Here is a 23466-nt window from a genome sequence, read left to right on the forward strand (position 1 = left end):
TTCACCATCCATAATTTTTTCCAATCTTACCCCCTCAAAGTATTTCCACTAGGATCACTGATATCTATCTAAAATACATCAAAAGTGACAGAATTTTTATATTCAACAGAAATCACACAGTATTCAAAACTGCTTGCAAATTTCTTAGTAAATACACTTACTATCCTAAAATCCCATCAGCAAATGAAGAAACTTCTTTAACTGGGATAATCCAAGCGGCACAGCTTGGAAACACTGAGCTCTTAAAGTGCACTAAAACATAGAAACACAAACAAAATATAGGAAAAGAGTAAGCGAACTTTCATTTTTTTTTGCCAGACCAGCACAATTAGTTCCTCAAACTTCCCACATTTCTGGAAATCTTCTGTGTTTGAACAAAAAAGAAAAAACCACAAAAATTATGAAGCAAATCTTTAAAGCAAGTACATTTAATGAGTTGGAAAACTCACGTGGGGGACAATTTAAAGACGCTTTCTTAAGTGAGCTCAATATAAGTATTGACTCTTTTCCTACCTGGAAGTAGACTGCAATTGCAAAACTCATCAGTTTACTGTTTTAATTGGGAGAAAGCAACAGATATTGTTCTCCAGAAAATCCTCCAGTTCCGAACTGCTTATGCATTCCCACCACATTGATGTTTATTGTTTCTCTGTGTTTGTGAAGTCCCAGCCTAACACAGTGCAAGTTAGCACAGCCAGTGGGACCGTTCTCACTCGCCTCCCATAGGGAGTAACTGTAGTGTAATTCAACAGACTTATTTTTCAAAATTATTTTCTCTTTTATGATTGTTTCCAAAGGGACAAAGCCTCATTCAGCATTGGAATTCCTTTGCTGAAAATTCAAACTGTGAGCAGTTCAGGCCTGCATTCTCAATACAATTTTTTCATGGGTATGTTTGTGACTTTAATCTTTAAACACGGATAGAGACCATTAAGAATATGTAAGTGTTTCAGGATCCAGATGTTTGTTCTTTTTGCTCTGTGACTCAGACCGCAAATAATAAACACAACTCAATCTGTTCCAACCTTTATCTTCAAAAACAAACAAGCAAGCCAACTCAGGAAAATTTACACGATCAGCTCTCCTTTCAATTTACATTTATTATCCCAGCTTCCTTGCTAAGACTTCATCTGAACATAACGTATTACTCAAAATTCCTTAAAGCAAATGACATCCAAGTCTGAGACATCCACAATATTCATTTCCCATCCTGATTCTGCATGTAGCTTTTCTTCTCCTTCCTCTTTTTTAAAGCCCAAACCCAAACTTTAAGAATTACATTTCAATATTCAAATGACTGCAATGACCTATCTTCACAGGATATTAGAAGGAACATATAGAAACTCTGTCTGAAAGAACAGCAACTTATAACTGTCCTATTTTTTCCCAGATTTTTAATGCTAATCCATTAGAGAAACCACCTCCAGCAGGAACATAAGGCATGACTAATCATTGCTTGAATTTAACTGAGCTAATATCTACTTATAATATAGGAAATGAAGGCAAAAAGCAATGCAGTGAATCTGATCAACTGGCTGCTGTGGAAATAATTTTCTTTCCGAATTCTTACATTCTTATGGGTTTATGTAATATAAATAGGTTCTATCTTTTTACAAAGATAGCAACCCCATCTCTGCTGGAAACAAAACTAGTCATATCATAAGTAAAATATTCATTTAAATATACTGCACTGAGATTTTTAATACATGGGGTATCTTCACTTAAAACATTTAAAGACTGCTTCAAAGCAAAACTGATGAACAAACTTCAGGTAAATATCTTCCTCTCCCCTACCTGGCGCAAAATTTTTCAGTCATATAGGGGATAAAAAACATATCTTTTGTTTACACGTAAAAAAAACTAGGTTTCATCCAGAATATATACTGTATGTTTTCAATAACTTATATTTTCAGTATGAAATAGCATCTTCAAAAAGATGACAAGTAACAGTCATCTTGCAATGGTTCTCTGAAAATAAATATTACCTATACAAAATGCAGGAATAACATACAGGGCTATTAAGCTTAGAATTCGTGCAATTTTTTGATGTGACTTTTTGTATCATTAAAATGTAAAAACTACAAGACTGCAGACTGAAAAATATTTTTAAATATTAAAAAATAAAATGTAAATTATGTATAATGTACAAATAAATGAAATAATAAGCAAAAAAAAATCTGCCTAGATGAATGAAACTGTGTTCATAAAGATTCTATTATCAATTTTTAAAACATTTGTCTAATATACCTATATTCACAGCATGTTCTTAAATGCCAAGTCAGATTTAGTAACTATATAAAGAAATATCATCTGGATGCACAAAACATGAAGATATATTTTTTCAACCAATGCTGTATGAATCACATTTATAATTTTTCTTATAGCATGTGATCAGATAAAACAGAAAAACCAGAATGTATACATTGCTAATCTTTTAAGTAATGTTATGTACATTTTATTGCCAGTATATGCACAATGGTAAGCATAGAACTATAAATACACAATGTAATTAAACAGTAGAAAACAACAAGGATGTTACACGTAACAAAGGAAAGAAGGAGATCCTATTTTCTTCATGTAGCTGCTAAAAAGGGCTAGCAACGAGTTATGACAGTCTTGGATTTAAGTCTTTACATATATTTCTACAACTTTTCCTCCAAATAAATCTCTGCAATGGCATTGCTTCTTTAATAACCACATCTTAGCTCTTTCTATTGCATTCACTTCAAACTTAAGTAAGAACAACCTTTCATGTTAACTACAAGCATCTGACTTAATTTTTTATTCAGTTTTGTTTTTCAGGGTTCCTAGCAGGTAAAGTATGTAAGTAGTTTCTTATGATATTTGGCTGCAATGTTGAAGAATAGAGTTTTGAATAGACATTAAGTGATAATTTGGAAAAAAAAAAAAAAAAAAAAGATTTTTCTGTAGATAGTTCTTCTACTGGGTGCTATATGCAGCAGCTCAGTCAAAAATTAGTCACCCTGAAGAGGTAGAGAGAATTTTAGCCTAGCATAGATCATCATCCTTGGCACCACTATTTTCTCTCTTATCAGGACACACTTCCTCCAACTAGACAAAATCACAGTCAAAGGGAAAATAATGCCAGGGAAAAAAAGTTCCACTGCTCCTGGGAAGGGCACTGTTTCATCCCATTTCTCACTTAATTAGCTTGCTGCTTATACAAAAGAAAAAAAGGGAAAAAAAAAGGAAAAAAAAAAAAAAGGAAAAGACAACATTTAGGGACACATTTACTTATCTTTATCCTCTTTCCATTATCAACTTCATAAATACAAAGAACCATTATTCACAATATACTAACTCTTTTTCAAAAATGGAAAAACAAACCCTTGAAACATTTCCACACCTTAATCCAGATGGGTATTGAGGATGCTATTCAAGAAAACCATGCAAATAATTTGGTGCAGCTTTTCCTACTCATCCAAAATATATATTTTTCTTTAAATTAAAAGGTGGTGAGATCCATAGCATTTGTGACTATTCCCCCCTCCCCCCATTTAAATTCAATGCAGAAAAATCTTGGTGCTTTTTGGAAGGTAAGGAATAAATAGTTTTCTGCACTGTTGTCATAAGATCCCATGTGAGTTACAATACAAGACTACTTGTTCCAGCAATTAGGTTGAGAGGAAACATTCTAGTGATAAAGATAAATACATACTGAGCATGCTTGGGCAGAGCACTCCATTCTGAAGCATCCTGCTTGAAGAACGAAAGGTGACAAGGATGGTTCACATCCATCAAGTGACCATGAACTCTGCTGCTCACCAGCAGGCTGCCACACTGCCACCAGCTCGGCAGTGCTGCCCTGGCAGGGCTGTCTCCCACATTAAGAGGTACTGGTTGTACCAGTCCTCTGCTGCGCACACGAAATTCTTATTTATGCAACAAACATACAACCAATGAACAATATCACTGTGACAGAACTGGATCAATCCAGCTTTCTTTTTATAGGCATATTTCTCAATCTCCAGAATATCCCAAACAAGCTGTAAATAAGATGATGAACCACCAACACAGTGAACGAGTCTCACTGCAGTTCAGACTAGTTCAGCCTTGTTTCACATCACTTCTTGTTTCTAGCAAAGGACATGATGCTCAAACAAAATAGCAATAAAAAAGTAATGTTATCTGCAGCTGAAGAAAAGCAACAGAATTTATATTTTAACTTCTGAAGCTTAAAGCATACCTTTTTAATTAGCATTAAAAAAAAATCCTTTTTTTTTAATACAGTAACACTGGCAAAAGTTAATGGGAAGACACAGAGGATTATGAACAGGGTAACTGATGGATAAGATTGTTTAAAATTTTTATTCTGCTTTGATCAACTGATGTTAATACTGTTTTTCCTTAGATTTGGAATAATTCTATTGCAACAGTCTCATGCAGGCTGAGCACAGCCATTGGTTAAAGAAAAAAAAAAAAAAACCAAAACCCCAAACAAAAGAAAAATAACAAAAGAAGGGGGGAACAAAACAAGAAAAAAGTTCCAGAAGTTGCATGTAAGGATTTTCCTTTCACTGAAGAGGGCCTTGCCCTTGCTTTAGGAGACCTGGTTAACTCTTGTCAGCTTCATTAGCTTTGTCCAGACATATCTGCTGCTGTATCCCCTGCTCCAGAGCCTGTTTGTGCACGTTTGATGTAAAGGTTCAATAATTTCATCTGCAAATTTAAGCCAGAAATTAACTCCGTTTAGTATTTGCAAGCCGTACAGACTGACTACAGAAATGGTACAACAAAATAAGACATTAATCCTTTTTCTTTCCCTAAAACAAAAACTGTACTTTACAAAGTTATTCAAAAGGAACATACATGCCAATGAAAACATCAAACACAAGTAAATTTGACACAAGGAAACTGCTCAAGCTTCTCTAAGGATGTAAAGAATATGACACAAAGTAGCTAGATTAAGATAGATGGAGTATCTTCCTCCAATTATAATGCTTTTCTAAATATGGTAGTGGTTTGGGCTCCTTCATGTTTTAAGTTACTGCTGAGGTTTAAGCCTCTAGTCAGAGCTGCTAATGCTGGTATGTACTAAAGCTTCCACTGTTGTCTAGAGTCACTTTAAATACAACTACTGACAGAGACTATTTTAAAGATAGAACTGTCTTATTCACAGACACACAAAATTAATTGTCCTCTTTTACTCCCAAGGACAAAGAGATTCACAAGTAACATATAGCTGTGTAGATGCAAAAAACTGCATGAAAAAGATGTCAATGAAATCACAAATATCCTGAAACAAAAAGGACCAGAGACTGGTTCTTATTATTTCAAATTAGAGATATTGAAAAGACTGGTGAAAGCAAAATAACAAGGAGGAAGAATAAAGGGAACTGCTGTATGTAACATGGACATACTCTGTTCCTTGTTTTTCAAACAGAACTTGCATGAAAACAAATACAAGAAACACTGATAGGAAAAGCCTGCTGGATACAGCCATTATCACTGCTACCAGCATACAAGGAACTGACTGCATTAAAAAGTAGTAAGAAACATAGTTGAGTAATGATCTTTATGCAAAAGTTTGCACACTTGCATATAAAAGACCTGTGGACTCTCAGTTTTGAATATTTTATGGTGAAGCCATATTAATACAGCTGATAGTCTCTTTCAACTATACACTTCTTTGAAACCTTCTGGCAATGGCAACCAAAATGCAAACTCATAGATGCAATTATGAGCCAAGATTTCTTTAAACCATATCTTCTACTTACTTTACTGCCAGTGAGTTGACTGAGATGTGGTTTTAGTTCATCACCAATTACTGCATGAATGGCTACAAGGCAGAAAACACATGCCTTACGAACGCTGCTCTCTGAATTATCATAACCCTAGAAGGCAATAAAATGAACCTTAATACCTTATCAGTTAATGATTAGAAGCCCCAGAAAGTTATTTACTATAATAAATACATTGAAGTCTATGGGAAATTATTGTCAGTGTAGCCCGACAAAGCATTCCAACAAAAACCCAAACACATAAATACAGAGCATGCAGTAAAAAAGCAGATTGCATATTAATAATCACTAATAATCATTTTCCAGGGTGAATTTAAAACCCACATAGTCCTGTTCATAAGTTACACTGAAAACAGAGCTGCTGCCATGCAACAGGTGAGCACATAAGAGAACCTTTCTAGATTATACAGGTGTTTACTTAAAGCAAAAGACCACTCACAATTTAGAGCTTTCTGGCTCTTAATGAAGAACTCTCTTAACAGTTAAAGACTATTCTGTTAACCCCCATCTCATTCTTCCACGATTTTTGGGGTTTTTCCATTTTTCTATCACTCCATGCCTGGCTGTCTCACTCAGACCCCCTTCCCTGACGACACCTTGTAAGCCTCTATTTTCCTGCAGATGTGTGACTGAATCACACTCATTAAAGACAGAAATCTGCAGACTGCAGCTGCCAACTATAAAGAGTCTTGATCCATGAAGAAAATTAATGTATTTTGGCTCTTGTTATGATAAAAAGGTGGTAAAAAATTCAGTTTTAAAGACAAAGGAAGAGAAAACTTGGATATTCTTCTAATTTTATTTAACTTTTTAAAACTGCTTCTTTCCTCTTGCCTCCAAAAGCCCCAGCTGATGAAACCCTACAATTATACACAAATAAAACATGGACAATTTCACATCAAATTATGTAATTTGGAAAAAGGTATGAACAGCAAAGATCTATCTTAGAACTGGAATTATCTACCAAGCTTCTACTGGAATTATCTAACCAGGACTTTATATCCTACTGAGATTTCCTGAGTCCTAATCATGATTATAATTTAGCTCCCTGCTAATCAAAGAGATTGTTCCCACTATTGAAAGTATTTTGGGTCAAGGCAGCCATCAACTATCAGACAAGTGAAATCCTTCATAAGAACCAAGTGGTACTATTTTTTACAAGTCTTTGCAACTCCTATGTACACAGTTTCTTTTTACTTTTATTAGTCTGTTTTGCTGCTTCTTTCTTCTTTCCTTACCTGTATTAGACCTGGCACAATCTCTGGTAAAAGCTGAGTAAGGGTTTCTTTAGATACTCTTTCTATAACTTTTGTTTGCATTTTGATTGCAGCCAGATTAATGGGGTAATCTGCAGTTTGGATAATTGGACAGAGAACTTTGATGCACTGATCTGGGCTAATGGAAGTGGCCAGCATGGAAGCAGCTTCTTCAGCAGATCTCACCACCTATTGAAAGAAAAAGACACAGAAAAGTGATTTGTGTAAGACTCTTACTCTGTGGTCTGTTTTCTGGCAGTAATGGTCTTGAGCATAAAAATTTTCTATCAAGATCTCTGCAGTATTATAAAAATATATAGAGAGTCCAGCCTTCAGACATTATTTTCTAAAACCACAATTCTCCCCAATATTCCGTGGCTACTATGCCCTTGGCAATACACCTATCAGTTTTTCAAATCTGCTTGTTTAACAGGATCTAAAATTTCTGTATTCTGCATACCCTCCAACTACACAATGAAGTATCATCACACCTTTGTAAACCTGTAATTTCTTGTGCTGTCATTTGTTATTGCTTGTTGGGTCAGAGATCACTGATAAAACTTGCTTTCACATTCATTTCAAAGGCGTGTTTAATGACATGCCTAGATTGCTAGTTGTAGAAGCCAATCGAGCTGTTTTTCTTCCCCTATAATCTTAAAAGAAACTATGACAAGAGAGTACTTTAACCCTGAAGAATATGCAGAACAAGAATAATAAGGTAGGACTTCAACAGGTACACAAGCTCAAAACACAACAAGGGCACCACAGAGAAAATCAACATCTGATCTTCACATTGGTGCTGTGGTGGCATCTGCCATCTAACAAGGGGAAGCAGTGTACAGAATGAGTGGTACACAGTAATGTACAAAAACCTTCAAAATTTTCTCTCCATCCCTTACTCTCTCACTCCTAACACACAAAATGATGAGAGGGGAAAAAAGCACAGGAACAGAGAAGAAACAATGGGGAAATGACACTGTAATAAATACAGTGTATGAAACAAATCCAGAGAGTAAAGGGAAAAGAGAAATGAGTATCAAATGAGTGATAAAGTCATGGGGTGGGAGGAATTGCACGACTTCAAAGCTTGAAACTCCACAGTAAATTCCACAAAGTGCCCTTGCATGGGGAAGATGTACTCATTTAGTATAAACATGGATTCTTTCCACAGCATCAGTGACACTGATGTCAGAAGTTGAATATTGGGTTTGTTATTGTATCTGTGTTTCCTATATTTACATGCATTGTCCTTTATTGTGTATGCAGGCACCACAAATAACTCTGAGCAAGGTTACATTTACCCTTCTCCTGAATCCCCTCACTATTCCTGGCACAAGCACCTCCCCCACTGACATATTCCTGTGCATCTTCTCTTAACACCATTCAAAGCCATGCTCTTAAATGGAGCAGAATGGAAAGGGTTGACAATTCCCTGTCTTGTTTAGTCTCATCTCTCAACCATAAATCTCACAATTTTTGCAATCCAAAAGCTTGTTTTCCATCTCTAGGACACTTATATTCTGCTCAAGATGCCAAACAAGGAAAAAGCACCTTTCAGTTATTCCCTGAAGTGCCATGGTGACACACCGTTGGTTACATGGTCCTGTGGGATGGCACCCAAGGCAACTGTTATTAGGGATGATATTAACCATTCAAGAGCTTTTAGAACTGCAAGGTTTTTTTTCTTGCATACCCATGTTAACTAATAACATCACTGTTATTAAACATGAAATAATATGCTTGTTATTAAAAAAAAGTTACTTCCTCAGTAAGAACTGATTATTGAACATTTTCTGGACAGCTCTTTCATTTTGTAGCAATTTTATAATAACATAACCTTAAATAAAATAACTGATTACTGACCTCTTTATGAGGATCCTTATGTGCTTCTAAGGTCTTCATGATTGTGAGCTCTGCATAATTCTTAAACCGTGCTGGCTGGTTTCTTAGAATTTCTCTTAGAACTTTCAGTGCCAAAGCTCTAATTGCATGCTAAAGATTCAATATTAAAATAAATGAGTTATGCATCTTTAAACAGACATATGCTTATCAATTATTATTTGTTCAGATGCTGGGAAAGTCTTTAATAATGGAAAAAATATCTGATTATGCTTTGCACACATATACAGGCTAATGTTTAGTGTTAACAAAAGTAGGAAAGAAATCTCTTCAATCTCTTTTTTTGCAGAAAATGCAGGTGACATATCATAAACATCTTACTAAATTATTCTGACTTATCTATGCTACCCAGAATTGCAAACACAAGGGCTGATAAAACCATCATGCAAATACATTTTTTACTTTTTCTTTATACAATTATTTTAAAAATCAAACACAAGTACTAGTGTCTTTTTGATCCTGAGTAATTTCAGAAACATGGCCTTTGTAGAGAACTATTACATAGAAAGAACTCAGTCTCTTCACAACGAGTATTACTGTGTTTTAGAAACAAATTTTTAAATGCTTTGCCACACATGCTGTTTTGATATTCCAGATTCATTCAGGGGCTATAAACAGATAAGCTTTGAATCTCAGTGCAAAAATGTTTCATTCAATCTAATATGTCAGATTCCACTAATAGGAATCCTGGAGAAAGTAAGTACCACCAATGCCTTTTCATCATCAGAGGAATTGGACTTCATGGCATTTTTGCATTTCCACAGTTTTTTAGTTTTTCCACCACTGTTCTGGAATTTGTGTCCTTTCTACAGCTTGTACAAATGTCAAAGGTACTGAAAGTAAGCCATGTACTTTGTTAACATTCTTAACAAAGAATTGATGTTTCTGAATTTACCTCTTTATCTCCAAGTGTTTCAAGCAGCAGCAGAAGTATTGTTTTGAAGTGCTCATCCCACACACCAAAAGACTCTTCCTGAGTTAACTTCATGAGCTCATACAGGGCAGCCTTTCTTTCTTCAACTCTCTCATTATGGTTTGATAACTCTTTCAGTAGCTCTGCAACCAGATCAGAATGGTCCATGGGAGGTTCTGTCAAAAAGGAATGCACAAACACAGTTACTACAGATAATAATACCAGTACCTGTTGTACAACTAAAGGATATATGCTAGTATGACTTGCTTGTTTTCGAGCACGCTTTTGTTTGTTTCCCCCCACATCTGCCTGCAAGAATTGCAGTTTGGCTACTACATTTTCAGTGCAGCCAACACTGCTGAACAAGCTAACAATCCCTCCCAAATCCCTACAATGACACAGCAAAAGCTCCCTTGCAGGCTAGTCTCCTGCAGGAGTTTTTAGGGTTGCAGTACCCATTAAATACTCTGCATCCTTTTAAATCTGATCTATACAAGAAGGGCCATCTTTCCAATATGACCCTTCCATTCAAGATGAAAAAAATTGTTTTCTCTGTTAGTATTACAGAATTGTTTAGACTATTGTAAGCCATGATTCCACAATAGCTAGGTTGCTAAAACAAGCAGGGAAAAAAAAAGTACAATAGCTCTTGGTACAAAAGAGCTGAAATAAAGGCAAACCATGGCTCCTAGTCCCATAGATCCCAAAACCAATTCATTAAGAGAGGGCTCTGGATTTTAATTTTTATTTGAGAGGATTCTTTGAGAATGGAAAAATACATTATTAATACATTATTAATCTATCTGTAAACACTGCACTGCAAACCGTCAAGAAACTTAAATATGGTCTTAATGAAAACTTGAGCATCAACTTGAGTATCTTTATTCCATCATTGAGACCTGAAGCAGCAAGCTGTCAGGGGGAAGCTTGTCCTCCCCCTTTCGCCCGGCAAGCAACCAGCACACTGCTTGCAGCAGAGGCACTCTCGGGTCTCACCCGAGACAGCGCCCAGGGATACAGCCCCACGCTATTGTGAAGGCAGCTCCCTACATCGGACAGGGCTCGCAGCAACAGCCAACAGAAAGAAAGAGAGCTGACTCCAGCCGAGGGTGTAATCAGGCTTTTATGGCTCTAATAAATTTTCCCGGTTGGAGCCCCGACCCCAGAAATGCAGCAGCTTTTCAGGGGGCAGGGGAAACAGGGGAGGAAACCACCTCTGGACAAATGGGAAACCAGAGGGGAGTGGGATGCAGGGATTGACATTAGGGACAGATCAACGGGAATACATCGATCCAATCACTCGACGCTCCAGCTAGAAGTTTCTAGAGGGAAGGGAGGGAGTGCCAAGTGACAGACAGGGCACCAGGGAGGGATCAAAGGAAAGATTCATAAGGCTGGGGGGGGCAGGGATGACAGGCAGTGGGGAGGAGGGCAGAATGAACCAGGCTTGAACCATTGCAACTAACGGGGGGAAACAGAACAATCCAACATACAAACTGAGAGGGGAACAGAACAACCTAACACAACACAACAGAAACCCATTTAGCCTTTAAGCTTCCATCTTTTCACTGAAACATCTGGATAAATTGACAGAAATATGCCTTTTCCTAAGGTGAAAATTTGGAAGTTCTGGTATACAATGCAAATGCATTGCACCTTTCCTGAAATGACTGCATGTGTTAACTAACACATGAAATACATCCTCCATAACAAATTAATTATATCCTACACTGAGAAATCACAGCCCTTGAACTTAAAAATGCTGTACAAAGCATTCGTGCAAAGAAAACAGTAAATGCTGAGTAGCACAGAATTAAGTGTCTCAATATCACACATCAGCTACTGTAAAAATCATGCAGGTTTTGAACCCCACATTCCTATTTGCATTCTGTTTTGCATGAATAAACAGGAGTACCAGCACCTGAAAGCAAACTACAAACACTTCTGCTGCCTCTGTATTAATGGATGATTAATGTTTGACTAAAGGGCAGACTGAAATTGCGTTAGGTCAGTTATTATTTAAAGCAGATGAGCAGAATGGACAGTCATTTTTATGGAAGCAAGATCATTACTTTTACTGGCAGCACTATTATACCTGTTCTACCAAACTGTAAGGATTATAGCTACAGCAAATCCAATTTCAGGGAATGCATACTGACACATCATTAGCAAAACTACTTGTATCTGTTTAAATAAAGTATTTTCATTGTAGTGTCATCTTAGATGGATGGATGGAAGGGTTAAAGAGAGGGGAAGGTAATAGCCATGTCCATGGAGGAATACGAGGAGGAAAGAAGCTCCAGTAGTGCACTACACAACTGAATAATGTGAAGCTAACCAACAGAGATATGCCTTTTCAGCTTGCCTTTTCCATTCCTTTGTATGACTTAGCAATCAGTATTTAATTTCCAAACATTCTCCAGATAAGAATGGAGAAGCAAAAAAGAAGTCACATTCAAAGTCTACTCTCAAAATTTCTTTTTCAGAAAGGAAACAAAACACAAATGAAGAGGAGCAGATACAACTCCTTCATTTGAATGAATTAAAATATGCATTAGAGAGATAAATAATTGATGAAGAACAGTTCTTTTCAAATCAATCAAACAATATCCTTTTGACAGGACAAACAGTGTAGGGGTTAAAAGGGAACATGTAGGTATGTCCTGAATTTTGGAAAGATTTTCCTACTGCCACTCACAGCATCCTAATATAAAAGCTATGCAAGCATGATGGCCAAAAAAAGCAAACAAAGCAAGTGCAAAACTTGATGAATCACTTGCAGGGTGACTGGATTATAAATGGCTTTCTATTAATCCAGGAGGATATGAGCGATGTCCTTGCTTGGATGTGTGCAGAGCCTGGTTCTGCTGGATGAATTCAAAGGAATGTGGAGCCAACTCAGAAAATCTGTAGATGACATCACTTTAAGGAACAATCACAAACGTTCTGAAGAACAGGGTAAGAACTAAAAATTATCATGTTAAATCAAAGGAATGGTCTGAAAGAAAAAAGATGCCAAGCGTAAGGCGAGACACAGAAGCAAAAATCTTAAGTCCATGTACAAAGTGGGAGGTAAAAAGGAAGATGTTTGTGAAGTGCAATCCAAGGAAGTAAGCTGAAATAAATAAGCTTCTTTGGGGAAGAACACTGTTTTTTAAACAGAGACTGTGAACTGCTTTTAAGTCTGGAAGTGACTTGGAGAGCCAGGTTTCCCTAGGCTTCAGATAAAGAGCATTTCCCTTGGGGGAAAAACCAAAGTGCAAGTGGTTGGAAGATTTAGGCTGTTACTCTGAAAACCTTTTTATGCAAGAGAAGGAAAACACTCAAATGTGAGTCATGTGAGGCACTATGGCATCTCCTCCACAGAAAATTTTCAACTGCCAGACAAACCATCTGTAAAATACACGTTCCTGCCCCAGTGCTGTTGACAGTACTGTATGAGCAGCTAAGGTTTTCCCATCTAGCCTTGTATTTCTACATCTTGCTGTCAGTAATGCACGACAGGATAGCTGGGAATCCAGTACTAACGTAATTTTGTGTCAGGAACAAGCAGCAATTCTGTGGAGTTTCCAAAAACTGATAACTAATTAGCCCTTCAGGTTTATGGGGAAAGTGTGTAACTCTCAACAGAGAAGTTGCACACACAAGGTATTTTGCCAACTGTATCTTTTCTCTTGCAGACTTTTTGCAAATAATTCCAGTGAAATTCTAAAAGTAACACACAAATGACAGAATGTGCATGATACAGCTAAATACTACGGGTGAACAGCACAGGAATGAAAGCAAGTACTTCATCAAGACCCATTAAAGAGCAGACCTAAATAATGCATTGCACTACTCTTCCAAGCAGGACAAACTCGTACTAGATGGGGATGCTTCACTCCAGCCAGTCATGAGTTGTTACAAACTGGATCATGCTGGCACAACACAGACTGCATCTGGCTTAATGCAATGCCCAAAAAAAAGTTGTCAGAAGGTAGGAGGCTTCTCCCATGTAAAACAAGATCCTTTAATACAGCATCTCAAACATAACCTGTTTCTGTATGTGGATGGCAAAGCTATTTAATTATTAATATGTACATGATATGATTTGTAAAACAGTGCTTTTCCCTCCATCTTTTTCAGAAGATAGTATCTGGCTACATTATATGCTTCTTTATGATATGTAAGAAAAACAAAGAAAAATGCACCATACTTGAATCTGGTTTTGATTTGATGCAAACTTAAAGCCAACTTATAGAATAGGTGGATAAAACACCATGTCAAAAAATAACTCTGTTTTTCAACTGTTTCTGTAGCACATCTTGTGCAGAATGACAAAAGCAAAACATGTAGAAGGGAGAGGATTACTTTGTCCCTTGTTATTAAGAAAGTGTTTACTTAAAAACTTAATCTATAGCTGAACAACAGTGAATACCAGATTATGAGAACCACTATTTGTTAAAATAATGATAGCAGTGCTACTTTGGAATCTTCTTAACACAGAGATATAAAAAAATACCTAAAGATAAATGGAGAAATATCATAAAGCAGCTCTGGAAGCCTACAAAACAGCAACCCATGTTCCTGGATTTACATGGCCTAGATGAAACACCTTCCTGGTAAAAAGCCAGTTTGTTTTGTTTCATTTAAAAATAATGTTTAGTCAATAGAAAACGCCAGTGCCATGTTTCAAATATAAATACATTACTAACAAAATACTTAATCTTTCACCTGATTCCCAAACCAGTTTGATCCAGTTTTACTTCCTTGCTGTAAATCTTTTCTCTGCCCTCAAATTTCAATCATAAAACAATCTGATCGGTAAATTTATACTGGCAATACTAATAAAGGATGTGCTTCCAGAAGTATATAACATATTTCAGTGTAAGTATACAACATAGTTAATTTCCTTCACTTTTACCCTTAGTCTCTACAAATACCAGGTAATCCAACAAAGAGATGACTAACAAATAAACTAATTTAAAATATAGCATTTGTAAAAACCACTCAAAGAAGTGATACATATCTTCCTAACAATAGCTTCAGAAACTGAACTCCAATATAGAAAATCTCATCATTTTTCTTCTAGCACAGAATGAAATCTGAATCTTACCATCACGAAACTGCTCAGCATCGTCATCAAACATTGCTTCTTTCAAAGCAGATTTATTAAATGCACTGATACCATCAGAGTAATTGTATGGGTTGTAATCTCGTGAGCGTGGTGAGGAGTGGGGAGGCATGGTGTTGAGTAATGACGTTTTGTTATCCAGAGCTGTCCGGCCTGTATCGCTCACACCGCTTCCCGCTCGCATGTCCACTATTCCTGAAGCACTGCAAATCTGCACGAGAGGAAGTGTCACATGAACATGTGAAACACACTCTCACACTCTTACACCTTTCCATTAACTGCATCACTAATTCATTTATGTGAAAAACTTACAAATTTCAAAATGCTTAGAATTTTCAAACCAGCCTTCTAATAAGAAGTCTTAGTTCCCTAAACGCTGCTTTCCTTAAAATAACCAACCAACCAAAAAAAAAAAACCCAGAAAAAAGGGAAAGTGTATGTTGTCCAAAAAAATAAATCAGAAACCAAAAATAGTTGTATTTTATCTTACAAGACTGATGCAAAGTGATTAAAGATGTGTTTAAGTATATATGTATATGGCAAGTTCAACAAATCTTGCAGCCAAAGTTCCACAGAAACAGGAGTCTTAAATATTGCATCTTAACAGCCCACAGGTGTACAAAATAAAATAAAACATTCAGAAAAACATACATTAGGATACAAACTTCTCAAAAAAATAATTTCAGCTGTTTTGCAAGATCACGGATTTCTAAACTGCTAACATGTTAAACACACAGACATTGCTACATAAAATCAGCATTTACGTTTTCAAAATGCAGCTCAAGACTAGGAACATATTTTTCTAAAGCTCTTAAGTAATTCAGGAGAAATGCCCAATTAAAGAAGAATATAAACCTCCTGAAACAGATGCTTTCTTATCTGCAATCAGACACTAGCTTAGTTTGCTGATACCAACATGGACTGAGTTGAAACACTCACCGAATCACCATCATCTTTTTTAGCGTCGCGTTTCACAGGCTCATTCATATCTTCCTGACTACGAAAACTGAAATTCTGAATGGCTTCAGTGACTCCACGAAGAGAGCTGTAAATATCTTCAGAATTCATGTTTTCAGTGTCATAGTCAAATGCACTGTGGGCCATGGAGAAGGACATAGGAAGTAAGATGGATTTATTCTGTTGATCTGTACCTTTAAATCACATTAGCAGGCAACTACAGAGACTCAGGAAATATTACTAAAAATCTTACTTTTCTTGAAATACTTTAAGAAAGTTGTCTCGTCACAATACAAATTTGTATTATGGTATGCCTCAATAAGTGTACTACCACTGACACAGAAAGCACTGAAAGTAGATAAGGGAAAGGCTACATTAGGTAACAGCATCTGCCTGAAGAAAAACTTATTTTGCTCTGTTTTTCTCTGCAGAATGTGAAACAACTGGAATTTTTACACCATCCTCTTATTCTGAAAAAAGTCCTAAAGTAAGGAGCACTGATAAAACTCAACAGCAAGTTGACTGGTAAAAGCAAAATTACAAAGTTGTCCACTTTACTGACAACATCATTACTATAAAAAAACACTTGTAAGCTATTTCTTCTTTAATCTCCCCAGTATTAAATCTGGTTTGATGAGCCAGTGTATTGCTTTTGGCTAGGACAGACTTAACTTTCCTCACAGTAACTGGCTGGAGGGCTATGCTTTGGATTTGTGCTGGAAATGAGGTTGTTACCATAGGGCTGTACCAGTACCAGCTGAGCAGTGCTTACACAGAGCCAAGGCCTATTCTGCTCCTCACACAGCCCTGGCAGTGAGCAGCCCGGGGGTACACAAGGAGCTGGAAGGGGACATGGCTAGGACAGCTGATCCCACTGACCAAAGGGATGTTCACACCATATGGCATCATGATCTAAGCATATATCACTGAGGGAAGAAGGAAGATGTTTAGAGTCATGGCACTTGAGTTCCCAGGTCACTGCTACAAGTGATGGGGCCCTGCTCTCCTGGAGACAGCTGGACACCTGACCCCCCCATAAGAGGTAGCAAATTCATTGTCTGTTGCTTGCACATGCAGCTTTTGCTTTACCTAATTAATTGTCTTTACCTCAGTTTTCTCTCTTTTATATTCTGATTGCTCCCCATATCCCACCATGGGGATACTGAGTGGCTGTATGATGCTTAGTTTTTAAGTGGGCTTACACCATGACACAAGATGACATATTTTAACACTTGTTAGAGAAGCACACTTTGGTTTGCTCTCTTGCTAATCCATCTGCATTCCAAGAGGGACAGCCCTTTCCCACCTCAGGCCAGCATGTCAGACCCTTCTGGGAGGCTGAGCAGTTTCATTCCATGGAGGAAGAGGGATTATTTCTGAGCATCTGTCATTTTGTGCAAAATTTTGCCCATGCTTTCATTGCTGGGGTTCCATTTTGGACAATGTGTTATAAGCATTAGATATGGAATTGTAACACCACCAGTCTACATTACCTTGGTGACAAAGCGTTCTGTGATGTATTGGTTGGGGAAGTGAGAGGAGGACTTGACCAACCTGCTGGGGAGCGTGGAGAAGGTCTTGTTAAAGGACTTCCCATCGATCCCTGGAGAAGGAGAGGTGAGAAAAGATACTTTAGTAGGACTAAAAGCATCCCTTTTAACTTACTATATTTATTATTACATTTATTTTTCTGGTGCCCAGAAACATTTAAAGAGCTTCAACTAAATTCCTGGACTGTCTAACCCATTACTAGTAATTTCAATCGTGTGGAACTTTGAAATTAGAAAGTACAAGATAATCTACTCTTACGAAGCACATCCAAATCTATTAAGCCACTTGGAAGCAACACAGACTTAGAAACTGTAACTGCAGAGGAAAAGGAAAAGGAAAAGACATTCCATAGAGAGCTACTAAGTAGGCTTTTACACAGTAACTTCAGAAAGAAGAGTAACAGAAGTGTGGATACCTGACCGCTGTTGCCTGTATTCCGGAGATGATTATGAAGAAGCTTTGTGGCTCCATCCTGAAATGTTTTTGGTAAAGCACCCAACAGCATTGTAAACTCTGGAGTGTTGAGTTCAAAAAGGGAAATCAGCACTGACTGTGCAGCCTACAAGAAGAAAACACAAACTGAAGACATTAATTAGAGTTTCAAAGTAATTTTATCAGCAAAAGATGCCATAATGAGTGGTAATCACAAAATGTGACTTAAGTCTTGATCAAGCTTGAATAAAGATGTTAAGAGATGTGAACAAAAGCAATTCATATTTGCTGGCAAGCTGGAAGTTCTGATTTTGATAAATTCAGGCACACAACTATCATTGTAACAAGCAGTCTTTCAGAAATGTGCTTTTCAAGCCCCACAGCCCCACATGCTTACTGAGAAAAAAAAAAAAAAGAAGGAATTTGCAAAATGGCTTTCAGAGTTTGGGAAGTTGAATAAATTTAGAGAGAGAAATGAAACACTCAAGGCAGGAGCAAGCATGTGATCCTTTCTACTGAGTTCTGCAAGTGGTAAAAAATTACAGATGGTAACACACTTGCCTAAAAAGGAAGAGTTAGCAGTGCAGAAACCCAACCAAACAAGATACCCTAATGTGGAATGAGACAGTAGTGATCACAGCACTTGATACTCCTCATAACTTACCCTACAGCCAAGCTGGTTAGTTAGCCTTGCCTCTGCTTCCCTTAAAAGGCAGGCAAACGTCATGGGCAATGGAATTTAGCTGACTACATATTCTGAATATGAAAACTGTGGAGTAGTTTTGTACTGGATGTTACCTCCCATACTCTCAATTTAATCAGTTCATCTTTACCATCACATTCATCCTACAGCATGTTTTACATATGCTGGGTTTTTTTTTTACCTGAATAAATAAAGAAATCAGCGTTCTCTACTAACAAAGCAACACAGTAAATTACACAACAGCTGGATTCCCTCTAGTACAGGAGCTGTTGATTGAAAGAATCAAGTAATGTTTGTACAGTTTGAAGATTCACTGGATAGTATAACAAACCTGTCAACATAGTAACTAAACTAACAAGTGCAAATGAGAGCTGGAGGAAGTTCTCCAGAAAGACTTCTTTGTAACAGAAGACTGTGGTTGTAAGATTAAGCAACTATGTGCAATTTACACAGCTCACCCTCAAGATCTGCCATGCACTGGAGAGAACCAGTGCCTCATGCCAGACAGAATGATAGGCAGCTTGCATAACCACCAATACACTCCAAGCAAGTAGTTTAGAAAATTCTTTTAGACATTTATTTCCCTCCTTTTGCTTCCAGAGCAATGAACTGTAGCATTTTTTAATTAAAAGTGGAGAGCCAAGGTATGGGCACAAATACCTGCACACATCTCAGTATTAAGTTAAACAACAAAAATCCTAGCGTGTCAGATTGCCACAAATTATCTTTGCATACTCATGACTGGTTGTTTTCTTTAACACTTATTTCCTTGTCCCTTTGACAGCCTTCCCTTCAAATGATCACCCTGAAATGTCCTCTGCAATCTGTCTGATGTTTCTCTTGTCATTTCTAATGGGCAGTCTTTTAATCAAAATTGATACAAAGCAAAACCAAGACAAATTTCCCAGCTGAGCAGAGGTTTGGGAATCACCACTTTCTCTTTTCTGTCTAGGTAGTTAGCCAGTCTCCACTCCTAAATACTGTGTCTATTTAAGCTGCTATTAAGAGAACACAATAGCCAGTCCAGGATTGTATCAGGATAGAAACTGATACCATCAAGTTTGCACAAAATGAAGCTCTGCCTATAGTATCAAAATTGATACTGGCTTGCAGCAGGTTTTCAATGCAATTATCTATTTTCTCTCTTTCTTCCTTGCCAAAGAAACCCTGCATTTTAGAGTATTTAGAGGTTTTTTTCTCCCCAGCATAAGGTCTCTGCTGAGATTTAAATTCACTCACATAGAGATTACCTTTAAAAGACTGAAATAAGGATTAGAAATATTTCTTTGGTTTGCTTTCTTCTTAAAAATCTAATAACAGATTCAAACTTTTCCCAGAAACATTCTAATCTTAGAAGAAATCTAAGTTTTTAAACAGAATTTTACCCTCCAGAAAGAAGTCCCATGTTACTGAACTACACTAAGAGTGCCCAATGTGAGACTAATCAACTAGGATTTTTCATAATACTTAGCACTGGAACTGTTTTTGCTAAGGAAAAAACCAAACCCATGAATTACACAGAAATTACTTAGAAAAAGCTTTTAATTTAAAGAAATTACATTAGTTCTATAAAGCTTATTACACTAAATAAAATTAAGAAGGCGGTGATAGCAGGTTGAGAAGACTGTTAAGAGGATTAAACATTTTATACTACCAGAATAACTCTTTTGACTCCTTACTGGCCAAATTTTACTTTCAAGAGTTAAAGGATTTTTGCAGTTAGTTGCCTCAAAGAGCTGTGTTATGGAAAGAAAAATAAATTCTGAAAATTTACATAATTAAGGTGTTCCAGATGGTTAAACTCACTGGTAATTCCTAGCATGATTCAGTTACTTATTGACATAAAAATGCTTATTAGGGTTACGACCCATCAGATAAGACAGTTTGCCACGTGTGTCAGTACTAAAACTTCACCGATTTAGAAGATAGCTCTGTTTCAATTCTCCTCCTGTTTTATGATCTTTTATATGTTACTAGAATATGATATCCAGGCAAGGAAAGTCCATTGGATGTCATCTATTACTGTTTTCTTAAATTTGTGAAGTTATACAAGAAATGAATGACTAAAACACTACCCCCAATACAAAAACTCTCTGGTGTTTTTTTATTATGTATTACAAACATTCTAGATACCAAGAAGTTTTGGTTATTTTTATTTTTGCTTTCTTCACATTACAATTTGTAAGCAGCTCCTACTATTCTTTCCTACATCCCTCCTAAACAAAGGAAGTTGCTTTCTCCAAAAAGGATGAAGCTGCCAAAACTCAAACTTAATTGAAAGAAGCAAACAAATCTCAACAAATTAACTGTTGCAGCTTTTCAAACTGCAGAAACAGAAAAAGAGTTAGCTCTCTGCGTTGCAGACACTTGCCCTGAGAAACCATAAAAGGTACAGCATTTTTGTAGTGTTGACATACTAAAAATGGCAGCTACACAGCATGACCTGTAATCATCAGAAAAACAAAACTATTCCATCAAACCACACATAAAATGATAAGATTTTTTTGCTTTCTACCAATTGAAGTGCTGTTTAGAAACCCTTTCCAAAGACAGCACTAGTACATTTCTTAGAGTTATTTATCCCTGCTGTGTCTATGTAGCTCACAAATGTTAATTTTCATTTCACATTTTCATTTCATTATGTGGAAAAGGGAGATTTGCTCTGGTGGTGCAGCATCACAAGAATAAGCCTATAACCTTATCAAAGCACTTTCTTTGTCCAAGGTTCAACAGCTATCTACCTACCTGTTGTTAAAAATAAAGGACTCTAGAAAATCCAACAGAGATTAGACTGAGTTTGCTACCAAATTTACCACTCACTCTTGATACAAATATGCTATCTAGTATCACAGGGGGTGGTCTCTGAAGTAATATTAAAACTGTACAAAAAATGACCAGTAAAGAGATTTTAGTACTAGACAGTACTTGCAATGAAGAATGATAAATTATGAAACAGAATCTCAACATACTAACATATATAAAAACACAACTGTAATGGAGAGTTTCAAGATGTTAATTTAAAATTTTTACTTCAATATTTTTAATTACCTGGAATGTTTTGCAATTCTAAGGACAAATGAACAAACATACCTTCCTAACATCTGAGCTTTTAGGTTCTGTGGTCCAGGTGATGATTCGAGACACTGCTAACCTAGTTTCACTTGAATTTACAAAATCTCCTGGATCCATCTGCTGCGCAAGAGTTTCTATGTATTTTAGGATTGCAACTTTGACCTGCAAAGAGAAACAGAGTCAGGTGGACAATAAAAATAGTGGGCTGCAAGAACAACAGAGCTCACAGAGCGTTCACTCCCTAAAATAAAGATTACTTTTTTCCAATTAAACTACATGTCTTCAGCATTAATATAATTTTTTTTTGCAATAAAACAATCTACAAATAGATTTAACATTTGAAGAAGAAAGTTATTCCAAAGACATTCAAATACTCATAGAAAGATTACATTTCACTGGTAGCAACTAAAAGACATAAATCATTGCATATGCAGAAGCTTATATTTAAAAAAAATAGAAGTAAAGAAAAGATTAATTCAGAATTATTAAGAAAGTTTTTCAAGTGCTAAAATGAAAAATTAACATCATCTGATGAACCAATGATCACTTCTTACTAGCTCCTACCAGGTAGTTAACACAGTGCTTTTTCACAAACCATCAGGTTGAGCAGTCATAGTCTCTGGAAATAAGCCACAGGAATCTTCCCACCAAGTACTAAAACATGTATGGAATAGCAGTTCTAGGAAAGACTTAAGATGGGTCACATGCACACTTTGTTTGAATATATTTAGATGATAGAGACATGGATTAACCAGGAGGACAGAAAACCTCCTGAGCTCCCTGATTTATCTGATCGTTCTCTTACTCCACAAACCTGTTTTATGCAGAATCCCTGTTTTGTACCTCCCAGGCTGCAGCCCCTCTTTACTTTCTCCAATACTGCACCACTGCACAGTTTTGGGCAAAGGTCTATTACACCTGTGTATGTCTACAATATTTACTTCCTCAGCTCCCACTACCTCAGAAATTTGTCACCCAATCTGTCAACGAAAGTTGTGGACATTTATTTAGACCATCTATCAGGTTTAGCTACTTTTATTTTCACTAATAATTGTAGTGAACCAAAAATACCTACCAGGAGGGAGAGACCTATGTCCATCATAACCAGAAAGAAAGATTTCTGGGTGTATTTCTGGTTGTTCATGGCTTGTAGTGCTATTTAGAAATTTCTCTCGGTCATGAAACTTGCAAGTGATTAAAAACACTTGGCACACACAATGAGGATTAATAATGAATACTTCATTTCCAAAGCAGCTGTTAAAGCTCAACTTCTCTGAAGTTATACCAAGCAGCAGCTGAAGGCTTTCATTTTATGCAGATCAATATCTACAAATGCACACTATTTGATAGCTATTTTCCAAGGAAAAAAACAAGCCATGAACATCTCTGCAGCAAAAAACCTTAGGCCACATGGCTTTTCAAATTCAAAGTAATAGCTGACATTTCTAGATTACATAGGGAAACCATTATGACACCACTACATTTGACTGTTGAGGATTTAAATACATCTAATTCAAGACTTAAAGGTTGCTGTTAAGGACTCTAACACTTAGAACACCCAGAGGTATTTCTCCTAATGAAGAGACTCTGAAGTACTGTATGTAAGAGAGGGCAGGATTATTTAGTGTTTGAAGAACTGCTTCCTGAGCAACTTGCACAGACTGCTGCAAAGATGGGGGCTCTCAGACAGAACAGCACTGAACAGAAAATGAATGGAGCGAGTTCTTACTAATAGAGCTCTTCACAGTGAAACAGACTGCCAAAGCTAAACCTGACAGCTATTTTGAAAAAAACCCCATTTTTTTAAA

At 36.7% G+C, this 23466-nt stretch overlaps 1 protein-coding gene across 13 annotated transcripts in view; it reads right to left on the bottom strand.

Moving 5' to 3' along the window:
• Positions 1–1014: 1014 nt before the first annotated feature.
• Positions 1015–23466, bottom strand: part of CLASP2 (cytoplasmic linker associated protein 2) — a 147602-nt gene continuing 125150 nt past the window's right edge. For all 13 annotated transcript variants that reach the window (XM_059850525.1, XM_059850502.1, XM_059850469.1 and 10 more), the window contains 10 exons: positions 21677–21820; positions 17867–18010; positions 17394–17503; positions 15883–16036; positions 14926–15154; positions 9813–10006; positions 8882–9010; positions 7001–7207; positions 5739–5855; positions 1015–4680 (listed from right to left, as the gene is read on the bottom strand). In XM_059850525.1, the coding sequence (XP_059706508.1) occupies positions 4594–4680; positions 5739–5855; positions 7001–7207; positions 8882–9010; positions 9813–10006; positions 14926–15154; positions 15883–16036; positions 17394–17503; positions 17867–18010; positions 21677–21820 (1515 nt within the window). In that variant the 3' untranslated portion in view covers positions 1015–4593. The remainder of the gene's footprint in view (positions 4681–5738; positions 5856–7000; positions 7208–8881; positions 9011–9812; positions 10007–14925; positions 15155–15882; positions 16037–17393; positions 17504–17866; positions 18011–21676; positions 21821–23466) is intronic.

This window comes from Haemorhous mexicanus, chromosome 1 (assembly GCF_027477595.1).
Source record: "Haemorhous mexicanus isolate bHaeMex1 chromosome 1, bHaeMex1.pri, whole genome shotgun sequence".
Taxonomy (NCBI): Eukaryota; Metazoa; Chordata; class Aves; order Passeriformes; family Fringillidae; genus Haemorhous; species Haemorhous mexicanus.